The sequence below is a fragment of the Mizuhopecten yessoensis genome, unplaced genomic scaffold, assembly GCF_002113885.1.
Source record: "Mizuhopecten yessoensis strain PY_sf001 unplaced genomic scaffold, ASM211388v2 scaffold9847, whole genome shotgun sequence".
In the NCBI taxonomy this organism is placed as follows: domain Eukaryota; kingdom Metazoa; phylum Mollusca; class Bivalvia; order Pectinida; family Pectinidae; genus Mizuhopecten; species Mizuhopecten yessoensis.
Window position 1 is genome coordinate 1,194,854 of NW_018408252.1, and position 24,782 is coordinate 1,219,635.

Below are 24,782 nucleotides of genomic sequence, written 5' to 3' on the forward strand. Positions count from 1 at the left end.
TTCATGACGTTTAGGTCATCAATAAACATAATGAAGCATTTCATCACATAATATAACTCCTGATATACTAAGAAGTCGTCGGTGGTCGTGCAAAGAGCGCACAGGTTGACCAAACGGAAGTTGGTTTGATGTATATATACTAGGTCCCGCATATTCAACGACATAGAAACGTGGAGCAAGTATAAGACAATGGAAGGCGACACTGAGAGAAAAGGATGTGATCTGTTATATTTCGTTAAACATTAGAAGAATATTCTAAACCAAGGAAAGGCTCTAGGAAAGTAATATTCTAATTCAAGGATATACTTTACAACAGTTATACTGTGGTCAAATGTCTGACACCTTGAAACGAATACTCTTGTCCAGGGTTGACGCACAGACAGAAATAATGACAACGGACACCAAAATGTTGCGAATAGTTCTGATCAATTAGGATACACAGTCGAGAATGTTATGAGTTTAGTCGAATAACATTTTATTTCGGCGCATCACCAGATAACTCACACATGTCCAATCTGTATATAACTAAGAAACCAATAACAGCTATCAAACTTGAAAGGTTATATATATGACGTCTAAACATTAGTAAACAACGTAAAACCAATACAAATAGTAAAAATCTATGATGTAAAACTGAATGCATGACTAATGACATCACATTTTCGGAACGAGAATTATCAGTTTGGTGTGAATAATATATGCTAAGTTGTTAATGAATACAAAGAGTAATTGAAAACTGCTTTTCGCTTGAGAACCGTGGACTGATCTAGGATGGACAAAATACCGAAAAACTAATGTTTACCAATAACAACTGTAGTATGATGTACAACATGAATGTAAACTTATTCTTATGTTAATACAGACACGAGCATAAAACGAATACAATTGCATTGCAAGTTGTTTTTAATTGTGATGTTGTCGGTACGGCTGGCAGCTAGATAATGATAGTGTCCATATTACACTACCCGATCTTACCTGTATCACGTGACCTATGTCACGTACGGAGCGAGTAGCACGAGCAGTTTATACAACATTTTCCCGGCTTATACTACCGAAACGCGGGAAAATAAAAGTATAAACTCCTCTATTTATCCACCTCCATTAAAACAACACCGACGCAAATACCTCATTTGCCGACTAGGCTGCCGCGTATAGTAGAAACGCAACAATTGAGGAATTCCGGATTGGCTAAGCTGGGACCAAATGATAAAAGCTACAGCTTTCAGGACCTGGACACATCTAAACTTCTATCTACCGTATCCACCACGTAGCCATCCTTGCTACTTTCTCTCTTCCAGCGCCCGTGTCTCTTCCAACAACTAGAATCGTTAACGCTAGAATTAACGGCCACAGAAGTAGCACCATCCGATCTCGGAGAATGTAATCCAAGATTTAGATTAGGCCCAAGAAACCGTAGTCAGGCGATAATCGGTTATCTTGCCCTGGTGTAACTTGAACGTTTGTTTTTGTAAACTACTTTGCAAACATCTTTTCACCTGAAAATTGGGCGAAAAATGTAAAAATCGTTACCAGTGCGATTCCCGATAGCTCCATATATTTCTGAAACATCTGGCAAGGGCATGCTATGGTGAGAACCTCGCTACCGTTTCTATATTGATCTGTTTTGCTTTTGACAATGTATAACAATAAATGGTTGTCGCGAATTTTGATATCGACACCGGGCAATGCACTTACTTCATCGTATCTCAAGAAATCTGCGAAACTTAATAATATCATACACAAATCTCTGACAACGACTAGATCGTTTGAATCTTTAAACATCTCACACAATCTAACAAGAATTTCCACACTCACTGGGTCTTTATTTTACCAACCCTAGGCCTTGCTATTCTGCGGGCCGACTCTTGTAAATTTGACAGGAAAGAATTGTTGTTTTTTGGGGGGGTTTTGGTGGGATCGGTAAAATTATTAAGTTCGTGAGCCATCTGATCCCATAGATAGCAGAGTGAAACGAGAAGCTATTGTCCAGTAAATGTATGATGTATAACGCTACGTGGATGGGCTTTGCCGGTAAGGAATTTAAACCATGTCCTTTGATAAAAGATTCCCACCTCTTGAAGCTGTAGTAATATGCCTTGACTGTATTCTCACTTTTCGATTGTAGTAGGAAATGCGCCATCCTTCCGGATTAGTTACACAAAGCACTGTCCCTCGTCACCCCACTTCTAGCTAAGGCAGCTGTCACATTAGTCCGTAGATCTAGGCCTGGAGAAAATTAGGGCTATGAATCTGAATTTTTGCGACACTCTGCCAAATATACCGTGTTTACCTCTTCCTTTATGAGTGAAACCTTCCTCTTTGAAAAATATTTTGTGGTTGAAAACACCACTGATACAGCATTGTTCTACTATAGGCCAATATGCTGCCGATTTCCATTCCGGAATTATCAATATCCCCTTTGCCTTTTCTGATTCTATTTTCCGAATCGTCCTGGATATTAGACCTGGTGGGGGAACTAACCAGCTGAACTCTGAACCCCATTTAAAATCAAATGCGTTTATTCCTGATGTTCCAGGACACCAAAATCTTGAAAAAAACACCACACACACTTTCTGTTATAATCGCATGCAAAACAATGAACAGTGAATTCTCCAAATATAAATGACATCTTTTTAAAAACCCATGCGTGAACACCCCAATCGTCGCAGTTGCTTTGACGACTTAGATTATCAGCGATGCCGTTTTCTTTCCTTGGGATCCACTTAGGACTCATGTCTATAGAAGCCAAATGGCATGTACTTACTTACAATGTAGTTGGCGATTTTGTGCAGATGATCTTTCCGACTACCTATTGTGAGAATTGTTTGTACGTTTTTGTTATCTGTGATTAATTCTACCGACTTACCTGTCAGTAGCGGTAAATTATGTTCGACAACTCTGTTAACCGCTTCTAGTTCTCTATAAGTGGAGCTGGCATACTTTTCTATATGACTCCATGTCCCGAACATATCCTAGCAACCTATACGGTGACCCTCATTGGTAGTTAAATAACCACCATAACCTTCACATGAAGCTTCAGTAAACAACGTCATGTCGGACGTTGTGCCCGTCAAATGACTTATTTTTGAACCCGCTTCGTTCAGCATTTGAATGTTTTCCCGCCAAAAATCGATCTCGTTTTCAGCCTCCCTTGTCACTACTGCTGGTGAATTCCACGACATTTTTTTCCAAAACACACCTGTACATACTGCACGTATGAAAGCGCACGTTATCCCCCAAGGCAGCCTGAGTAGAAATCAACTGTCCAACAACGTAAGCCAAAAACCGGACACTGATTATACGTCTACCTGCGTTCAACTGAGCCTTAATGTTCTCAAAGTACTCTGTGACCTTTTGAATGCGCTCAGGTGTTACATGGTACCTGTTTTCCTTTGTATCCCATATGAAATCTAACCACTGCAGTCTCTGCACAGGTACCCAAGTACATATTTCCTCGGCTAATAAAAATCCCAGCTTTGTAAGATCGGACCTAACCTGATGACTGATTTGTAATACAGTCACAGACTTACCTCCCCCTATTCCGTCGTCCAAATACATAAGGATGCTAAGTCGTTTCGTTCGCCAGTGTTTAACCACTTCTTTAGATATTTTTGTGAAAATATGTCCTGCTGTAGCGATACCAAATGGCAATACATTGAATACATAACACTTACCTTGCCAACAAAAGCCCATAAATGTGCGATGTGGCGGATAAATCATGATATGATGATAGGCCGAGTTGAGGTCGAAACTAAATAAAAAATCGCCCTCGGCAAATGTACTTCTGGCTACTTGTGCGTCCTCGTACTTGAAACGAAGTTGGAATAAATTTCCTGTGTAACATAAACAGTGTTATCCTTAGCGGATTTATTGTTGTCTTAAAACGTACTTACCGGAGTAGTTTGCATTGGTATCTTATACCATTCTTTTATAACAGCTAGAATGTGATCATTTTGTGTGATTTTTTCCCACTCATGTAAGTATGCTAACAAACTACCTACGGGCGTTGTCACTGCGTCGCCCCGACAGAACCATTAGCATGGCTCGATATAGTACTCATAGTATTCAAATGATCTTATCATTGGTGGGTCTTGCTCCCTTTGGACACTCCCCTTTCCAATGGCCCTGGTCCCCACAATTAAAGTATCTCCCCGGCTTCTTGAGTGCTGTGGATCTCGTGCACACGCTGTTGTCAATATCTCCGTTTCCTATCCTGTGGTTGCTGTGTCAAAACGCCGGATTATAGGGGCGCTTGTCGTTCCTTCGTTTTTGTCGTTCCGCCCTGATTTTTCTTTCTACGGGTGATTGTGCCTTGATAATCCTTTTTTCGTCGTCGCTGTCGTCGGCCAAAGGGTTGGTCTCGTACTCAATAACGGCGAGCCAACCTGCCTCGGACGAGTCTGCTAATTTAATCAGTATTTGACGATGGGAAACGAGTTGAATTTGTAAATCCGTGTGTGAGCCCTTCATGATGATTGTGATGTTTTCGGTACGGCTGACAGCTAGATAATGATACGTGTACATATTACACTACCTGCTCTCACCTGTATCACGTGACCTATGTCACGTACGGAGCGAGTAGCACGAGCCGTTTATACAACATTTTCCCGGCTTATATTACCGAAACGCGGGAAAATTTAACTACATCAAGGAAATATAAGCAGATCAATGGAAAGAAGTCATTTGAATTGCTGGAACGTCATGCAATCAACGCAATGTAGGAGTGCCGATTTGCACCTTGTCCTGGTCGCTATCATCGAAAAGTTTTACATCATACCATCATGATCTGACATGCCATAGTGGACTCTCATCTGTTTTCATCACTTCAATCTTCCAACAACATGCAGTTTATACTAAACTCTTGCTTATTTATTAAACAGTCTTTAGAACTGAAGAGAGAGGGCTAGCTGACAGTATAGCCAATTGATAGCGAACTATGAACTTTTCTTAACATGATATTCATGCCCCATGAAATAGTGTATATATTTCAGTATATTTGATTACCTTCATACTGCACTGTAATTATGAAATGCAAATAGGCTTCTGACTTTGTAATGAAAGTCGACTTGGAGATCATTCTGATATTTGAGGAGGTAAGGTTAAAGACCAAAATCACAAAAGTATAATATGTAATACATGTATATAGCTTAATTATAGCTGGACTATAAGGCAAGTATATTGTTCATTCTTCTCACAGGTATATGGACCTCTACCAAATAAATATATTAGTGAATGTCAGTGGGTGGTAATATATAACACTGTTAGCCAAAATACCAATAAAAAATAACAGAAGGATATGTCATTTTGTTGTGCATACACTGTAGACTTCTAAACTTGATGACAGCAAAGGAAGACAAAATTCCTGTTTTATTAGCTCATCTGGCACGAAGTGCCAAGTGAGGTTATGCCGTGCCGCGGCGTCCGTTGTCCGTCTGTCGTCCGTCCGTCATCCGGCGTCCGGCGTCAATATTTTACTTTAAACGACCTCTTCTTAATAACTGAAAGGCCTTGGGTGTCGATATTTGGCCAGAAGCAAACTGGGATGAAGGGCTACAAAGTTTGTTAAAATTAATGACCTTCACCCATTTCCAAGGTCACAGGGGTCAAATATATTAAAAACTTTAAACATCTTCTTCTCAATAACTAAACTGCCCAGGAAGATGATGTTTGGCCAGTAGCATGCTTGGGTAAAGGGCTACCAAGTTTGTTCAAATGAATAACCTTCAACTATATTCAAGGTCACAGGGGCCAATTGTCTTAAAAAACCTTAAAACAACTTCTTCTGAATAACCAAAATGCCCAGGGTGATGATATTTGGCCAGTAGCATGCTGAGATGAACGGCTACAGAGTTTGTTCAAATGAATCACCTTCACCCATATTCATGGTCACAGGGGTCAAATATGTTAAAAAAATTAAACAACTTCTTCTCAATAACCTAAATGCTAAGGGTGATGATATTTGGCCAGTAGCATGCTGAGATGAAGGGCTACAAAGTTTGTTCAAATGAATGATCTTCACCCATATTCAAGGTCACAGGGGTCAAACATGTTAACAATTTTAAACAACTTCTTCTCAATAACCAAAATGCCCAGGGTGATGATAATTGGCCAGTAGCATGCTGAGATGAAGGACTACAAAGTTTCTTCAAATGAATGACATTCTCCCATATTCAAGGTCACAGGGGTCAAATATGTTAAAACATTTAAACAACTTCTTCTCAATAACCAAAATGCCCAGGGTGATGATATTTGGCCAGTAGCATGCTGAGATGAACGGCTACAGAGTTTGTTCAAATGAATCACCTTCACCCATATTCATGGTCACAGGGGTCAAATATGTTAAAAAAATTAAACAACTTCTTCTCAATAACCTAAATGCTAAGGGTGATGATATTTGGCCAGTAGCATGCTGAGATGAAGGGCTACAAAGTTTGTTCAAATGAATGATCTTCACCCATATTCAAGGTCACAGGGGTCAAACATGTTAACAATTTTAAACAACTTCTTCTCAATAACCAAAATGCCCAGGGTGATGATAATTGGCCAGTAGCATGCTGAGATGAAGGACTACAAAGTTTCTTCAAATGAATGACATTCTCCCATATTCAAGGTCACAGGGGTCAAATATGTTAAAACATTTAAACAACTTCTTCTCAATAACCAAAATGCCCAGGGTGATGATATTTGGCCAGTAGCATGCTGAGATGAACGGCTACAGAGTTTGTTCAAATGAATCACCTTCACCCATATTCATGGTCACAGGGGTCAAATATGTTAAAAAAATTAAACAACTTCTTCTCAATAACCTAAATGCTAAGGGTGATGATATTTGGCCAGTAGCATGCTGAGATGAAGGGCTACAAAGTTTGTTCAAATGAATGATCTTCACCCATATTCAAGGTCACAGGGGTCAAACATGTTAACAATTTTAAACAACTTCTTCTCAATAACCAAAATGCCCAGGGTGATGATAATTGGCCAGTAGCATGCTGAGATGAAGGACTACAAAGTTTCTTCAAATGAATGACATTCTCCCATATTCAAGGTCACAGGGGTCAAATATGTTAAAACATTTAAACAACTTCTTCTCAATAACCAAAATGCCCAGGGTGATGATATTTGGCCAGTAGCATGCTGAGATGAACGGCTACAGAGTTTGTTCAAATGAATCACCTTCACCCATATTCATGGTCACAGGGGTCAAATATGTTAAAAAAATTAAACAACTTCTTCTCAATAACCTAAATGCTAAGGGTGATGATATTTGGCCAGTAGCATGCTGAGATGAAGGGCTACAAAGTTTGTTCAAATGAATGATCTTCACCCATATTCAAGGTCACAGGGGTCAAACATGTTAACAATTTTAAACAACTTCTTCTCAATAACCAAAATGCCCAGGGTGATGATAATTGGCCAGTAGCATGCTGAGATGAAGGACTACAAAGTTTCTTCAAATGAATGACATTCTCCCATATTCAAGGTCACAGGGGTCAAATATGTTAAAACATTTAAACAACTTCTTCTCAATAACCAAAATGCCCAGGGTGATGATATTTGGCCAGTAGCATGCTGAGATGAACGGCTACAGAGTTTGTTCAAATGAATCACCTTCACCCATATTCATGGTCACAGGGGTCAAATATGTTAAAAAAATTAAACAACTTCTTCTCAATAACCTAAATGCTAAGGGTGATGATATTTGGCCAGTAGCATGCTGAGATGAAGGGCTACAAAGTTTGTTCAAATGAATGATCTTCACCCATATTCAAGGTCACAGGGGTCAAACATGTTAACAATTTTAAACAACTTCTTCTCAATAACCAAAATGCCCAGGGTGATGATAATTGGCCAGTAGCATGCTGAGATGAAGGACTACAAAGTTTCTTCAAATGAATGACATTCTCCCATATTCAAGGTCACAGGGGTCAAATATGTTAAAACATTTAAACAACTTCTTCTCAATAACCAAAATGCCCAGGGTGATGATATTTGGCCAGTAGCATGCTGAGATGAACGGCTACAGAGTTTGTTCAAATGAATCACCTTCACCCATATTCATGGTCACAGGGGTCAAATATGTTAAAAAAATTAAACAACTTCTTCTCAATAACCTAAATGCTAAGGGTGATGATATTTGGCCAGTAGCATGCTGAGATGAAGGGCTACAAAGTTTGTTCAAATGAATGATCTTCACCCATATTCAAGGTCACAGGGGTCAAACATGTTAACAATTTTAAACAACTTCTTCTCAATAACCAAAATGCCCAGGGTGATGATAATTGGCCAGTAGCATGCTGAGATGAAGGACTACAAAGTTTCTTCAAATGAATGACATTCTCCCATATTCAAGGTCACAGGGGTCAAATATGTTAAAACATTTAAACAACTTCTTCTCAATAACCAAAATGCCCAGGGTGATGATATTTGGCCAGTAGCATGCTGAGATGAACGGCTACAGAGTTTGTTCAAATGAATCACCTTCACCCATATTCATGGTCACAGGGGTCAAATATGTTAAAAAAATTAAACAACTTCTTCTCAATAACCTAAATGCTAAGGGTGATGATATTTGGCCAGTAGCATGCTGAGATGAAGGGCTACAAAGTTTGTTCAAATGAATGATCTTCACCCATATTCAAGGTCACAGGGGTCAAACATGTTAACAATTTTAAACAACTTCTTCTCAATAACCAAAATGCCCAGGGTGATGATAATTGGCCAGTAGCATGCTGAGATGAAGGACTACAAAGTTTCTTCAAATGAATGACATTCTCCCATATTCAAGGTCACAGGGGTCAAATATGTTAAAACATTTAAACAACTTCTTCTCAATAACCAAAATGCCCAGGGTGATGATATTTGGCCAGTAGCATGCTGAGATGAACGGCTACAGAGTTTGTTCAAATGAATCACCTTCACCCATATTCATGGTCACAGGGGTAAAATATGTTAAAAAAATTAAACAACTTCTTCTCAATAACCTAAATGCTAAGGGTGATGATATTTGGCCAGTAGCATGCTGAGATGAAGGGATACAAAGTTTGTTCAAATGAATGATCTTCACCCATATTCAAGGTCACAGGGGTCAAACATGTTAACAATTTTAAACAACTTCTTCTCAATAACCAAAATGCCCAGGGTGATGATAATTGGCCAGTAGCATGCTGAGATGAAGGACTACAAAGTTTCTTCAAATGAATGACATTCTCCCATATTCAAGGTCACAGGGGTCAAATATGTTAAAACATTTAAACAACTTCTTCTCAATAACCAAAATGCCCAGGGTGATGATATTTGGCCAGTAGCATGCTGAGATGAAGAACTACAAAGTTTCTTCAAATGAATGACATTCTCCCATATTCAAGGTCACAGGGGTCAAATGTGTGAAAAACATTAAACAACTTCTTCTGAATAATCAAAATGCTAAGGGTGATGATATTTGGCCAGAAGCATGCTGAGATGAGGGGTTACAAAGTTTGTTCAAATTAATGACATTCACCCATATTCAAGGTCACAGGGGTCAAATATGTTAAAAACTTTAAACAACTTCTTCTCAATAACCTAAATGCCCAGGGTGATGATATTTGGCCAGTAGCATGCTGAGATGAACGGCTACAAAGTTTTTCAAATGAATGACCTTCACCCATATTCAAGGTCACAAGGGTCAAATATGTTAAAAAACTTTAAACAACTTCTTCTAAATAACCAAAATGCCCAGGGTGATTATATTTGGCCAGTAGCATGCTGAAATGAAGGGCTACAAAGTTTGTTCAAATGAATGACATTCTCCCATATTCAAGGTCACAGGGGTCAAATATGTTAAAAAAAAAATAAACAACTTCTTCTCAATAACCAAAATGCCCAGGGTGATGATATTTGGCCAGTAGCATGCTGAGATGAAGGCCTACAAAGTTTGTTCAAATGAATGACCTTCACCCATATTCAAGGTCACAGGGGTCAAATATGTTAAATTTTTAAAACAACTTCTTCTCAATAACCTAAATGCTAAGGGTGATGATATTTGGCCAGTAGCATGCTGAGATGAGGGGTTACAAAGTTTGTTCAAATGAATGACCTTCACCCATATTCAAGGTCACAGGGGTCAAATTTAAATATGTTAAAAAACTTTAAACAACTTCTTCTCAATAACCAAAATGCCAAGGATAATGATATTTGGGCAGTAGCATGCTGAGATAAAGGGCTACAAAATTTGTTCAAATAAATGACCTTCACCCATACTCAAGGTCACAGGGGTCAAATATGTTAAAAACATTAAACAACTTCTACTGAATAACCAAAATGCACAGGGTGATGATGTTTGGCCAGTAGCATGCTAGGGTAAAGGGTTATCAAGTTTGTTCAAATAAATGACCTTCACCTATATTCAAGGTCACAGGGGTCAAATGTGTGAAAAACATTAAACAACTTCTTCTGAATAATCAAAATGCCCAGGGTGATGATATTTGGCCAGTAGCATGCTGAGATGAAGGGCTACGAAGTTTGTTCAAATAAATGACCTTCAGTCATATTCAAGGTCACAGGGGTCAAAAATGTTAAAAACATTAAACAACTTCTTCTCAATAACCTAAATGCTAAGGGTGATGATATTTGGCCAGTAACATGCTGAGATGAAGGGTAACAAAGTTTGTTCATATGAATGCCCTTCACCCATATTCAAGGTCATAGGGGTCAAATATGTTAAAAACATTAAACAACTTCCTCTGAATAACCAAATGCCCAGGTTGATGATATTTAGTTAGCAGCATACTATGATCAAGGGTTACCAAGTTTGTTCAAATGTATGATCTTGAATCATATTCAAGGTCACAAGGAGCAAATATGTTCAAAATTTTTAAACAACATGTTCTGAATAACCAAAAGGCTCAGGATGTTGATATTTAGTCAGTAGCATGCTGGGATCAAGGACTACTATGTTTGTTAAAGTGAATGACTTTGACTTATATTCAAGGTCACAGGGGTCAAATATGTGAAAAACATTAAACAACTTCTTCTGAATAACCAAATGCCCAGGTTGATGATATTTAGTTAGTAGCATACTATGATCAAGGGTTACCAAGTTTGTTTAAATGTATGATCTTGAATCATATTCAAGGTCACAAGGAGCAAATATGTTCAAAATTTTTAAACAACATGTTCTGAATAACCAAAAGGCTCAGGATGTTGATATTTAGTCAGTAGCATGCTGGGATCAAGGACTACTATGTTTGTTAAAGTGAATGACTTTGACTTATATTCAAGGTCACAGGGGTCAAATTTGTTTATTTTTTTTAACAATCTCCTGTGAATAACCATAGGTCCCAGGATGTTGATACTTTGCAAGTTGCATCCTGAGATGAAAGACTATAAAAAAAACTTTCAACATAATGACTTTGTTCGACTTTTAATCACAGGGTGAAATGTTTAAAAAAATAAATTAACGGTGTCTTTTGAATGAATTTTAATCATAAATACTGATATTTTGCCTGTAGCTTTATTTTAGATCACTTTTAAGGTAACAAGTGTGAGATTTATACCAGGTAAGCGATGCAGGCCAATTGGGCCTCTTGTAACAGTGAGGTAGCGAGGTACACTTTCTTGTTTACAAAAATGTAAGCACTCAGAAATATTTGTTTTTATTGTGAACTGATATAAGTATTTGACCGTAAGATGCGTGTCCAAATAATGATAGAAGTTATTGTCTCCGTCCCCCTACACAAACAGAGATTGATTATTGTTGCCAATAATTATAGCAAGGTCACCATGACCTACTTATCAACTGTGCTAGTTTTTAGGTCATTTTTATAATTGGCAGACAGCGTGTGAAGGCTCAATTATGGAGAATTATTTGTGACTTTGTTCCCCCATTTTGTTCCCTTTTATCTCTGGAATGGTCTAAAAGCTGACCTTGATATCATGTCATATCATGATGACATAACTCCAAGGTATGTATATACAAAAAATAAAACTTACCAGTGATAGCCACAAAAAGGCCCTAATTGGTACCACGCCTTCAGCTCAGAGTAAGCCAGAAAGATATTTGACGTTTCTGTATATATGCAAAAAATGGTTGAAAGCATGCAGTATTTGATTGTTGAGTTTAGTATATTATTCTATATGCATACTTATCTGATTGTCACGAACTCCCTGACTCATTATATACAATGTATATGTACAACTATAAAAACAATGTAGTCTGTATGTAAACGGTAACTGATTTGCGGTCTGGGATATCAGTCAGTAGCTTTGACACACTTTCGACAATAGTTAGCAGCCACTGCTACAATGGCTTATATAAATAGAATGTTCCGACAGTGTTTACGTCATACACGGGAGGAGTAGTAACAAGGGATAACGCTGATTATACACATTGGATTAGATCGAGGTTAATTCGATCAGATTATAAATTAAGGTATTCTTGTGGCAGGCACCTATTAAGTGCTTAGCCTTCTCCTTTTCATGCCTCTTCAGTAAATCTTTTACGTTCTTTACCTTGTATTTCATTTACTCTATTCATTTACATTTTATACGTCGGTGTCCCCTTGTGTGAGTTTTACCCGTGTTGTCCTGTTCACGTGCATTACCCGTGTACCTGTCGTGCTGTGTCTGTTAATTGAGTCCTCTGATATTAGCTGTAGGACATTTTGCTGTTAAACAGTGGTAAGTGTTTTAAGTGAGAAAGTATTGTTTGTATGCGGGTTTTAAATAGGATATATTATGTATAATTTATAATTCACACAATTGTAACAGAAATCAATAACTTAGTCGCTAGTGTCACAATGTCCAGAAAACGTAAATATATTCTTGTCAAAGTAACTGCTAAATAATTCGTAGTTATTCCATTCTTATTATCTCCTATAGCAATTTAATACTATTATTAAATTGAATGAATGTTATATTTGTGTGTGCATGTACATGCAAATGTGTATTTATAGGCAGTGTTGAATGGTATTTTAATGGCCCTCGCATTGGAACCGGCTACATTCTATTTATAGACGACCAGTGTTAGTACTTGCTACAACTGGTAACGGTTCCACATTGATTTTTTCATTAAGTTTCTCAGAATTGTGTTGGATTATATATAATTATAATTATAAGTATCGTTATATCAGATATTTCTGTACACATTTCGATTTGAATGAAAACGTACATGTTCAATTAGATCATGCACGGACTGAGAGGGTGCCGCAGGGAGTATTTCAAACCGCAGAAAGTACTTATATCAATAGGTTTAAACGTAAAATACACTCAATTATAACGATGTTTGAGATGCTGTTTGAAGATGATTTTTATTCAGAATAAATGCATGTACTTGTATTCCAGAGAGGCTAGGTGAATAAAGCGATAATTTGCCTTCTCTCCTCGGCTGGAGAGACATTTTTGTTAGCCTTAGCTAGAAATTCACCGACAGTTGCTGCTAAAACGTACGGCTGTACAGTTAAGCATTTCTCCATTACTGATAAAAAACGCCAACAAAACATTGCCTTTGTCAATTTCTCAACATGATTGTTCATAAGGAGTATCAAACTATATTACCATGAAAATTGTTTTGACAAGGTTTAAAAAAAACTTACTTCACTAAATTGTCTCTTTTATCTAAACACGATATCTGGTCAAAGTTTGTTTATGCACATGCATGATATGCGTTACATGTTTTAAGTGTGTTTTGCATTATTGAAGGGTTGATCTGCATTTCTGTTATGCATATATGTTAATTCAAATTTCAATAAATATATTTTCATCAAAGGTATTTATATCAATTGTGCTTTATAACTTAAGTGGAAGCATAGCAATTCAAAATACCATCTGGGATACTCTTTGTGTGGCAGAAATACAAGCAGAAATGTTACCATTGAATGGGTATACTGCACTAATGTACGTCAAGTCGTAGTGTCCATGTTCTGTGTCGAAACAATGCTTACATGCAACACGTGTGTGACCGCATAACTCACCAACAATAACGTGCACACACCGTCGGCACTGCCAAACGATCTAACAACCGTCCCCCACCGTTGTGCTCTAAAATCTGCATAAATGAGTTTTTTGGTAATACGTTGGTCTATATCGCAGAATAAAAAATAATACAGAAGGCTTGTAAGATATTCCATTTCAGGTCAGTATATGTTTCGCATTGTGTCCAATTTTACAATGCGTAGGATTGTAAGAATACGACGACGCATGTCTAATTGTCAATACTTTCCATTACAGCAGCTGGCTATCAATATTCACGGGAACGCTAGACGATGAATCCTGATTTCCCTAACGTTAGTAGCAAACATTTCAGTAGTGAATAAAAAGAACCAAAATTGCACCTTCCTTTACAGCCAGATGTTATATGGGTTATCATATTTCCTCTAATTTGCCTTTAAATTTATAAGTATATATGGTATTATCTAGTTATATCAGTATATCGATAATCCTTTTTAGCGATATCTATGATTTCTTCCTGCATAATCTACTACGTAGTGAAGCATCGCATTCTGTCACGTAATGTCCTTAACTAGAACGTGAAATGCATTCATTCAGTTTTATTGCATTTTTTCATCCAAACAATATACATGCAATGAATCGAACTGCAAAAGAACAACACAGCAAAAGAGATATATACAGCATTATGAATATTAGGCACGTTTCAAGTTCACCTTCTTCGCTTCAAAAGACGTTTTAATGAAGAGACCTATATCACGCAAAAGTTTTGGTCAATTAGATGGTAATATATTTTGTAGGTTTTGTATGTCACTAAAGAATGTCGTTATTTTAATTATTTCGGAAAACTGTTTTCTATTGTCAGGGTTTTAGGTACAATAAACCAATAAATGTACCTCGTCGTCTATTGTGTTAAAAATGTTACAAAGACGGAGCTGCAGAGGACTGTTTAAGCCCCGCCAATTTCGATTTTAAAGATATGATTAGTTAATCTCGATTTTGTTGTCTTTTTCCAAAATTTAGTGATGATCAATAGGATTTTTCCCTTTATTTATTATTAACTTTATTCTTAAGATAGAGTTTAATGGCGTTAATGTTATGAAATTTATCAAAACAGTCTGTTTCAGACTTATTATGGATTAACGTTTTTATCAAACCTTTATTCTTAGAAAACAAGGCATTACACATGCAGATTTTATATGATAGATATCAATTGTATTGAAATATTATATACACATATATAATCTAGAATCTCATTTCATAAGGTGTTACTTTGCAATACCTTGTGGTTGGCCCTGGTGTTGACCTTTTGCCAAAGCGATTAAGGTTATGGCTTATATCCCTTCCCATGACAAACAAATGTCGTTAAAATGGATACTTAAAGTCCTCTGCTTGACATTAATTTTGTTATTTTGACATCGAAAGCTTTCCACTCTGATTTTATATTTAAGTGATATCAAAACGAAAGTTGACCTAAACCACTTAAATGATATATTATATATTTTATCATTTAATCAACATTTTTGTTATAAATTATAAGCATAATTGCACATTTTCTTTCATTTATCTTATAAACAGGATCATCCAAGGAACATCATCCCAGAATTATGTCGCCTCTTCTACAGCCAAGGATGGATGATGGGTTCCGGGGGCAGTCTCAGCATTAAATATGGGTACCAATGTTATATTGTATACGGAGACTTTCCTCCAGTCAAACTTGCGCTGTATGTTTGGGATCCGTGACAGCTAAGTGTTGAATTCGCTCTTCAAATAATTACTATGTATGTGATATTGTTAACTAATGTTTGCTCAAATGAATCATTTGCTGACATTACTAAGGCGTAAGCTAAAGTGTTGCGGAAATTATCCGGTAGACAGTACTGAATTACAAATGATCAAAAACGTTACCACGTATACCGTAACACATACTTCGTTTTTACAAGTAAATGACAAAATAAATATATCACTGTAAAATAATCAATTTAACTCCAACAAAATAAATACCTCATTTAAAGAACGACTGTAATTGTCAACTAATAAGCTTTTATCATTGACAAAAATATATCACGATTTTATCCCTTTCATCAAATACTCAGCGTATATGAATTGTTGCTTTTTTGTTGTTTCTATGTTATCAAAGCAGGTTGTAACACGTTTTACCTATTTAATTTGCGGTTAAAGACAGGAAATTTATATAACACCTTCTGGGGTTCAAAAGGAACGTGTCCAGGTGAGAAATTGATATCAGAAGATTAAACACTGTACGGGATACACATTTCAAGCTAAATGAAACTTATCTTGATCATATCAGCAAGACAAATCAACATACATAAAGGATAGCTTTTGTGCAGATATGCTTACTCCGGTTGGTCGGTCCTGTGAATGGATAGTAAGAGAACTATTATAAGAAGAATGAAAAGAATGAAAAAATAAAACAGATCATGCACACAATTTCAAGTCAAATAACGCTGGACAATCCTTAAATTCTTAAATATCGATAATTGAATAATTGATAAAATAGAAATCATATTATTCTAATCATTGTATATAACACGTTTAATAGAAACAGAAAACATGTTTTTACTTGTGTAACTTCAAGAACTACAAACATTTTAATATTTACCGTTATAATTATAGCCCGAAGACCTGTTTGTCCAGACAGTCGACGGAGAGGACATTTCCGTTCCACAGTCTACCAAGGGCCTTAGGAAATCACAATGTTCCCCTGTCTTTTTGAGTATATATAGACTCAAAGGTGATAACGACAATGCATGTTTATAGTTACGACATAGGGTATGTTTGAAGTCATAACAATACATGTACTCGTATGCTTGATATCATGGCAACGTTTGTTCAGTTCAGTTTTATTAGGTTTACCGTCTATTCAACATCTATGGTTATTTAAGGACGTGCATCATGTGTGATATATGCGTGGATGGGTGTTTGTCCTTTGGAGGCGGTATGCTGATGTATTTGTCGAGTTATGATAGCGCGGATCTAATGCCGACTTTTAGAGTGTTACCATGCTGAAGGCACCGAACACAATATTTCGCCCGGTCTTATTACATTGACAACGGTTTATCAAGTTGTTGCGATTACCCTAACAATCTGAATTTGGTATGTCCTGACCTCAGGACAGAACACATTGCTTTTTTTCATTTGGGCTTACGTTCAAATCTAAGGCGAACAAGTGAGATATTGCCAAGCTAAGGGTATGATCAGTGTCTTTTAGTACAACTACTGGAAGGTTATTTTTCTTTGAGGATATTACACCAACGGGTATGTCATTTAGCACGCTTAATATCATATTAATGCACCAAAACGAATGTTAAATTTAATGATCGTACGTCTACAGATATGTTCAATATTATGGTAACATTGGTATTAATATCAGACAAACAACTGTTATTGCATACCTCGTAAATGTTTCACTCTTCATTTTAAGGCAAAAACAGATTTGGTGTTTCCACTTCTTATTTTGCCAACAAAATAATGGTGGAACTAAAGTACCTCTTTCGCTTGAAAACCTAAGAATTCGGTGTAGTTTCAGCTTTACACCATACTGAATTTGGTATGTCCTGACCTCAGGACAGAACACATTGCTTTTTTTCATTTGGGCTTACGTTCAAATCTAAGGCGAACAAGTGAGATATTGCCAAGCTAAGGGTATGATCAGTGTCTTTTAGTACAACTACTGGAAGGTTATTTTTCTTTGAGGATATTACACCAACGGGTATGTCATTTAGCACGCTTAATATCATATTAATGCACCAAAACGAATGTTAAATTTAATGATCGTACGTCTACAGATATGTTCAATATTATGGTAACATTGGTATTAATATCAGACAAACAACTGTTATTGCATACCTCGTAAATGTTTCACTCTTCATTTTAAGGCAAAAACAGATTTGGTGTTTCCACTTCTTATTTTGCCAACAAAATAATGGTGGAACTAAAGTACCTCTTTCGCTTGAAAACCTAAGAATTCGGTGTAGTTTCAGCTTTACACCATACCAAGGAACATGGTAACTGGCCGCTCTGGAAAAAAATCATGATACGTGAGAGTCAAGATATTTCATGGTCGCAACCTTATACAAAATTTTAAACATAGAATATCTGTACAGACAGTAAATAACTAGTTTAATGGTGCTATAATAGGCATAGGACACGCATATCCTCCGGTGTCTGTGAGGGTTGATGATATCTTTTGTTTTATGTCAATTCGGTTCGTGGTGTCTTTTTACTTTGAGTATTTTGAGTCTTTGTGTTTCGACTGATTGGTATTTTGTCCCTGTATATTGAATCTATGACATGTTTGACCTGTTTGTTGAAGCTGTGGTATACTTTATTATCGTTATTTGAAGTCATATAGTTTGTCTTTGTGTGTCGACGTGTTAGCATAATTTGTTATAAGTGGTGACGTTGTACATGAGATAGAATTCGTCTTGGTTGCAATACTTTTCTACTTATTTGTTGATGTATCACCCACAGCGTTTGTATTAAGGTCTATATTGTATATCGGTAGAACCAAAATTATAAATACATATTCATTTTAACAGCTCCAGGAGCAGTGTTCCATCTGCACTCGAAGTCGGCAGTTCTGGCAACATTACTCAATAAAGGAAACACAGTTCGTCTCTCCAACCTACAATTCGAAGGAATTCGCAAATGGTCAACAGGTTAGTTAGATAGTTTACATATATTTGTACATCGGTTGCAACTGAAAGACCTACATTCATGAATATTAGATAAGGCTCAATGTTAAAAGTATTTCATCTCCATAAATGAGGAGTAGTTTATTAAATCATGCAGAAAATATGGTTAAAATTCTTCGCCAGAAAAAATGTATGAAGTCAAAAACAAATTTTTAACACTGTTAAACTGTATTTAAAACGTATGTGTCACATTCATAGGATAGAATGGACTTATTTTGTAAACACTGGAAAAAGATGAAAAACACAGCTAGTTCTGAACGTCTTCCCAAATAAATATGGTAATTTAATAATTTAACATAAATCTAAAAAAAATATGAGCTGATTCATGTGGTTTTTTTCAACAGCTTTTCTTAAAATATTGTTAGTTTGGAAAGACACTCATCATTTCACTGATTATCTACTACACAGGAGGAAACTACAAATTCACAGACGATGTTGTCCTTCCTGTTATCGACAACACGCACACAGGAGATGAACTTATTGTCAGTACTGTGTGCAACCCCAATACAACATTCCTCAGTATTTTACGATACTTATATATGTATATATGAAAGTTTGCTATTCAGTGTGTTAAAGGTTATACTTTAGGTAATGTTTTGGTCGTTCTATTTATGACTGTTCCCAATATATATCTCTGCAGAAATTAGGTAACAGAGTCTAACACATAAAAGGTAGTGAAACATTATTTTCTGCTAAATATATATTAATGCCTCTTTATTCATACACTATACATTTAGTTTATGATTTTAGGCAATATAGACGCCTGAAAATATTGAAACGTGTTCTCAGTAATGTCGGAGAAAGTTATAAACATTAGTATCAACATGATGGTAGGGACGTTTTTTTCTGCTTTATAAGTAGCAGTTTTAGGGATACCCCATGGCGGATATGACTTTGTTGCAAATATGCTATTTTTAATACATATTTAACTAATGTACTGAAGTAACTTTAATATCTCTGTTGGAGATACGTCGCTGTTACTCTATAGTAATACAGACACACTGTTCATTTGCAAATATACATTTTAACCACTTCAAACGTCACGGTGTTAGTATCCCCGTTGTAAGATCGATAACTGACAAATTCAAAATCACGATCATTGTCACAACATGTGAGTGGTGTCACATTTTATTTAGCTGAGTAAAGATATCGTTGTCTTTCTGACAGGACGGAATGGTGAAAGCTATGAATGACTACCCAGACACATGCATAGTCCTAGTCCGCGGTCACGGGATCTATGCTTGGGGACAGACGTGGGAACAAGCCAAACTAGTGTATGACTCAACATAAACATACTTTTAGATTTAAAAAAAATCTGGATTGAATGGGTTTTTTTTACTTTCAATGTCAGTTTTTATGATAGCATAACCTTTCATGAAAGAAAATTAATTAAACAAAATAGCAACCTCGTAGAAGATATGAAGACATGTAGGAAAATGGCAGAATATTCCCACAAATAGTAGTATTATAACAATGTTGCTAGTATTATTCATGATATACAATCATAAATATTTATGTTGATAGTAAACTATCTGGATTGCCTGACATGTGCGATTCTACTTATGTATAATCTAAAATAAATTGTAATATGTGCTATAGAAATATAGTATCCGTACAGAGTATTTGATTAAAGTAACCACTATTTTGTTCGTAGATGTGAATCTTACGATTACCTGTTCGACGTCATGTTACAAGTGCAGGCTGCTGGAGTCCGGGAGGTCCACGGAGGGGTTCTCGACTCCGGGGGATCAACCTAAGTTTTTTTCCAGAGTCCGGAAGATCAACTGACGGGTTCTGGAGTCGAAGGGTTCAGTTGAAGTATTTCTGAATCCTGGAAAACAACTGATGGGTTCCAGATCGCAGGGGATCCTATGAGGTCTGAGAAATCAAATTAAGTGATCTTGATTCAGAGGAGGGGGAGAATTGATGGATACCAGAGTACGGAAGACCGACGAATGCGGCTTTACACCTAACAATGTCTTAATCTATCACTCTCTTGAATGAACTAGCAGTTGCCTCCCTTCCATTGCGATTACCATTTTGTGAAAGAGAGTTCTTCCACAATTACCCCAAATGCAATATACGGTATTACATAAAGAATGAACCAAAACGTGGATTTTGATACCCATTTTTATCGAAAGATAAGGATTTTGTTTTTGGATTTTGCTTTAAAAATTTGTTTTTAATGTCATTCTTGAAATCTGAAATTCAGCCATCCAGGCGTTACAATTTTAGTCCCAGTTCAATTTTTGCTTGATAAAAATGAAGAATATTTCGATATGTTTTGTTATGTGTTCTTTTTACTTATTTACAGATAATTGCAGCATTAATAAATATGATAATAGGCTAAGGGTTTTTAGACCGTTTACCCCTAAACTGTGGCATATTACATGCATCAAACATCTGCATTATTACAATAATGGGTTTTTTTTAAGTTCATATATTTAAATTATTAACGAGAATACTAGTCACAAAACATGAAATATAATACACTGTATAAACACAAGGAAAATGATAAATGTAAAATCTACGCTATTTTAAAGCATTGGTTACTTTGATAAGTTTAAACTGCCCGATGGATTCAAAATGTCATGTATGGCTTAAAGCGTCAAAAAGAAACTCAAACCATGTTACAATACGGGGCTTATTTCTATTTTTAAGAGAATTATGGTACGATATCAATCAATATTCTTTACTGAAGGATTCCTGTTCGTTTCCACTGTAGTTTTACCTATAGACAGGGAACTCTTTATTTTGCTTTGAATATATCTGGCACACTTCCGTTGACAAGGTTTGTTGATTTGAGCGACAGTATAACAATCAGAGCTCCAGGGTTAACTCCTGGTCTAGGTCCGCTATTTTTTTTAAAGCTCAGAACAGAGCTGATTATATATACATTTGTTTTACTTTTCATAAAAGTACGTAAAAGTTCCGCAACGTATGGGTTTCTTTTCAAAATGATTTATCAGGTTGTAGTCATGGTTGGAGGATCCTTCATACGTAATGCATTTGCTTGTTATGTACAATAATTTATGATAACAGATACGTTTCCACTTGTTATTTGTTTACGGCCTTGCGTACTTTAATAGTTGAAATCATATAAAGATAACGTCTGCAGTTGATGGGCCCATTCCAAGATCACTTTTACAAGCCATCGTACTGAAACGTCATAACATAGTTCAGCTAGCTAGGTACCCCCAACCGATCATAATATTCTGATACCTGGGCTGAAGCGGAGTTTAAGTTGGTCTGGGTTGCGTGTATTGAAGTGGTATGGAATAATATATGAGCCGTAAAAACACGGATCCATAACAATCAGAACATCGCATACACTAACATACCTATACCTACCCACCTGAGTATAGGATTTGCACTTGTAAAACAAAGGTTCTACATAAAACAGAACAGTAATTTATCTTATCCTGGTAGGGGGCACATAATTCTTTTTTTCATACGATATCCATTCATGTCATAAAATAGAATAACAACTAATTATACCATGAATGAAACAGACCTATCCACATCGCTACGAGTTTTTCTTTTCGTGATAGTTTACATCTTTGTATCCCCGACCAACGGTGTTTAACGGCACAAGAACAAATAAACAATAGTACAAAGATATTGAAACGCTCCAGAAATGGAAGCGATATTAAGCGGGTCTTCAACGACAGGTGTGTCCTGCTATGAATGAGACATAAAACATTGTTATCCATGCAACGTATCCTAATTAATTGTTAGGTTCAATAGTTGAAAGACCAGATTAACACATACACAATGTTCGTTTTGTATTTGTTTATGGCCAATAAACATTTAAGGCCAAAAACACTTAAAATAGACGTTCATAATAAAGGAATACGTTAAAGTGAAACAAGATGCACCAGAAAAAAGAATGATAGATATCCCAAATGTTTCAATCGCCTTAATAAATAAATAGAGGTTCCCCAACGAGTGATGGTTGGTTATGATCTTTACTTACTCGAATTGATAGTTTAGGCAAACATGATAATCAACCCTCACGAGATTAGAAACATTTCCCTCCAACAGCATTAAGATGTTATATCTAGAAAACCTTATGTTTTTATTGGGATGCACTATTCGTGTTTCTGATCGGGCGGAAGTAGTCATAAACTATGATGTAACAACGAAACATGACGTCCTCATTCGTTGTTATTTGACGTCATATTTCGACGTTTAACCAATGCAATAAAGTTCAGGGTGTTTCCCACAGTTGCGTAACCAAAACAAAACAGTTGAACCTGATCCTACCTGGCTCTTCGAATGAGTTGTGAGTGAGGAAACATAGAATGGTTGTAGAGGAAAATGATATAACTACTATTTTTAAGCGTAGAACCATTTTCGATATTCATCAAGGCTGTCATGTATTAGCATCATCTGTATTTGAAGCTTTTCACGAATCAATGGCAATTTTGTCGACACTGTGATAAATGAAAACATTGTTGTGCGATTCCCAACCTGTGATGCTCCTTTAATGAAATCATGTATACACAACACAACGAACACAGTACAGTAATTTATAGCGCGTGGCGCTGATATTTTATTCAAGGCATCGACAGGGAGGAGAAGGTTATATACAACACTTACTGACCCCCCTGTAGAAACACGGAATCAAACAATATCAAAACTGGTCACTCAAAACATTGTCAGGTCTTGCACTTTTACATAAACAATCATTTAAATATCAGTTCAACATAGTTTGTATCAATGAAAATTTTGTTCTTTGAGTGAAAAATTTCATACGTACACATGTTCCTAATCAACTTTTTATAATACTTGTGATACTAAAAAGAATTTCCAACGTGATGCATCAGCATAAAAATAAGTTGCATGTAAGATTGGATATCAACATGAAGTAGCAGGTACCATTCCCATTTAAAATTATTCATCTTAAAAATTCAACCACTATTTGAAACATATTTAAAATGCAATTAACTAATCCTACATTCTGCCAGATGTTCATTAAAAATCAATCATGAAAGCAACATGCCACGTACCTAATGCACTCAGAAACTTGACACTATTAACATTTCGTGCATACTTACAACACATGTCTGCAAACTGACCCTCTGTGAGGTTACTAGCACTTTAAACAACGTGAACATCTTTCGTTATATATGAATAAATATTCACGTGCCATTGAAATTCGCAAACGATGTTTAACGTGAATTTACGCGATATTATACTGCACGCGAGATACTAGTAACCTCAAGTGTACAATTTAAGATCGCCTAGCAAGTTACCTCCCTGACTTTCCGGTTAGGCTTTGCTTTACTATTGTATTTAAGATTTTTACTGGAGGTAATTAGGTCTGTTGTAGTTCATGACTATATATCAAATGGGAATTCAAGCTTTTGTCTCAGAACATGCTACTTCAAAAACGATGTTCCACATTTGTCTTCTCTTGCAAGCTGACGGAATTCGCATCTGCCGGAAAGATAAGGCAATGTATCTCAGTGAAAACTGTCACTAGAAGAAAATATTAAGTGGTGTTTAATGTACTTGAATGATTTAACTGAAAACTGTAATTGCAATGTCAAGATTTCGGCGACGTGGGAGGCAAGATTTGCCATAAGGAAGTGCACTTGATTTATACATAAAGTTGTCTAATAAAATGCAAAAATATATAGATTTGCTTACCGTGCTCTTACTTGACTGAAGATAGGCTTTCATATATCATTTACAGCACGTTATCCCAAAAAAGTTACATGTAAATGACTTTAATAATTTTTGTTTCTTTTCAAAATTGCGTACTAATATTTTCTCAATAGTGAAAATGCATTACTGTTTATTGTTTAGAAAAAAATGGATTTTTTCGGGTAAATATATATTAAAACGTATGAAACAGATTGTGATACATATAATAGGCAGGATTAAAGCATAACTTATTCCAACCATTCAATTTGATATAAAAATAAAACAACTGTTAATTCATGACATCACATACATATATGTAACTTCTTGAAAAATGGAACCGTCGGCGTTGTGACTCTTCAAACTAATGGCGGTGTGGCAATCCTCGCGTTGGTAATGATTTTTAAGTCTATACCCTCTCTTAATATATAAACTTAATCAACTATAAGATAATATTCGTTTGTGGATATTTTCGCAAAAGTCAAGTTCTAC

At 36.2% G+C, this 24,782-nt stretch overlaps 1 protein-coding gene across 2 annotated transcripts; it reads left to right on the forward strand.

Moving 5' to 3' along the window:
* The first annotated feature begins 12,380 nt into the window (after positions 1 to 12,380).
* On the forward strand, positions 12,381 to 20,904 carry LOC110458841 (methylthioribulose-1-phosphate dehydratase-like). Of its 2 annotated transcripts, none has more exons than XM_021510796.1 (9): positions 12,381 to 12,409; positions 14,206 to 14,261; positions 15,502 to 15,596; positions 16,105 to 16,153; positions 16,561 to 16,678; positions 18,486 to 18,605; positions 19,050 to 19,123; positions 19,809 to 19,915; positions 20,296 to 20,904. In XM_021510796.1, the coding sequence occupies exons 2-9, from the start codon at positions 14,241 to 14,243 to the stop codon at positions 20,396 to 20,398; spliced, it is 687 nt and encodes a 228-aa protein (XP_021366471.1). In that variant the 5' UTR covers positions 12,381 to 12,409; positions 14,206 to 14,240; the 3' UTR covers positions 20,399 to 20,904. The 2 variants fall into 2 exon arrangements, with proteins under 2 accessions (XP_021366471.1, XP_021366470.1); XM_021510795.1 differs by lacking the exon at positions 12,381 to 12,409 and adding an exon at positions 12,523 to 12,657 and having other exon boundaries at positions 20,296 to 20,903.
* Positions 20,905 to 24,782: the final 3,878 nt, after the last annotated feature.

Bases quoted from the DNA above. Each gene is read 5' to 3' on its own strand.
- LOC110458841 (XM_021510796.1), top strand. From the start codon at position 14,241: ATGAATCCTGATTTCCCTAAC. The intron at 16,679-18,485 runs GTGATAACGACA...TCATTTTAACAG, and splicing joins GAGTATATATAGACTCAAAG to CTCCAGGAGCAGTGTTCCAT. The intron at 19,916-20,295 runs GTATGACTCAAC...TTTTGTTCGTAG, and splicing joins TGGGAACAAGCCAAACTAGT to ATGTGAATCTTACGATTACC.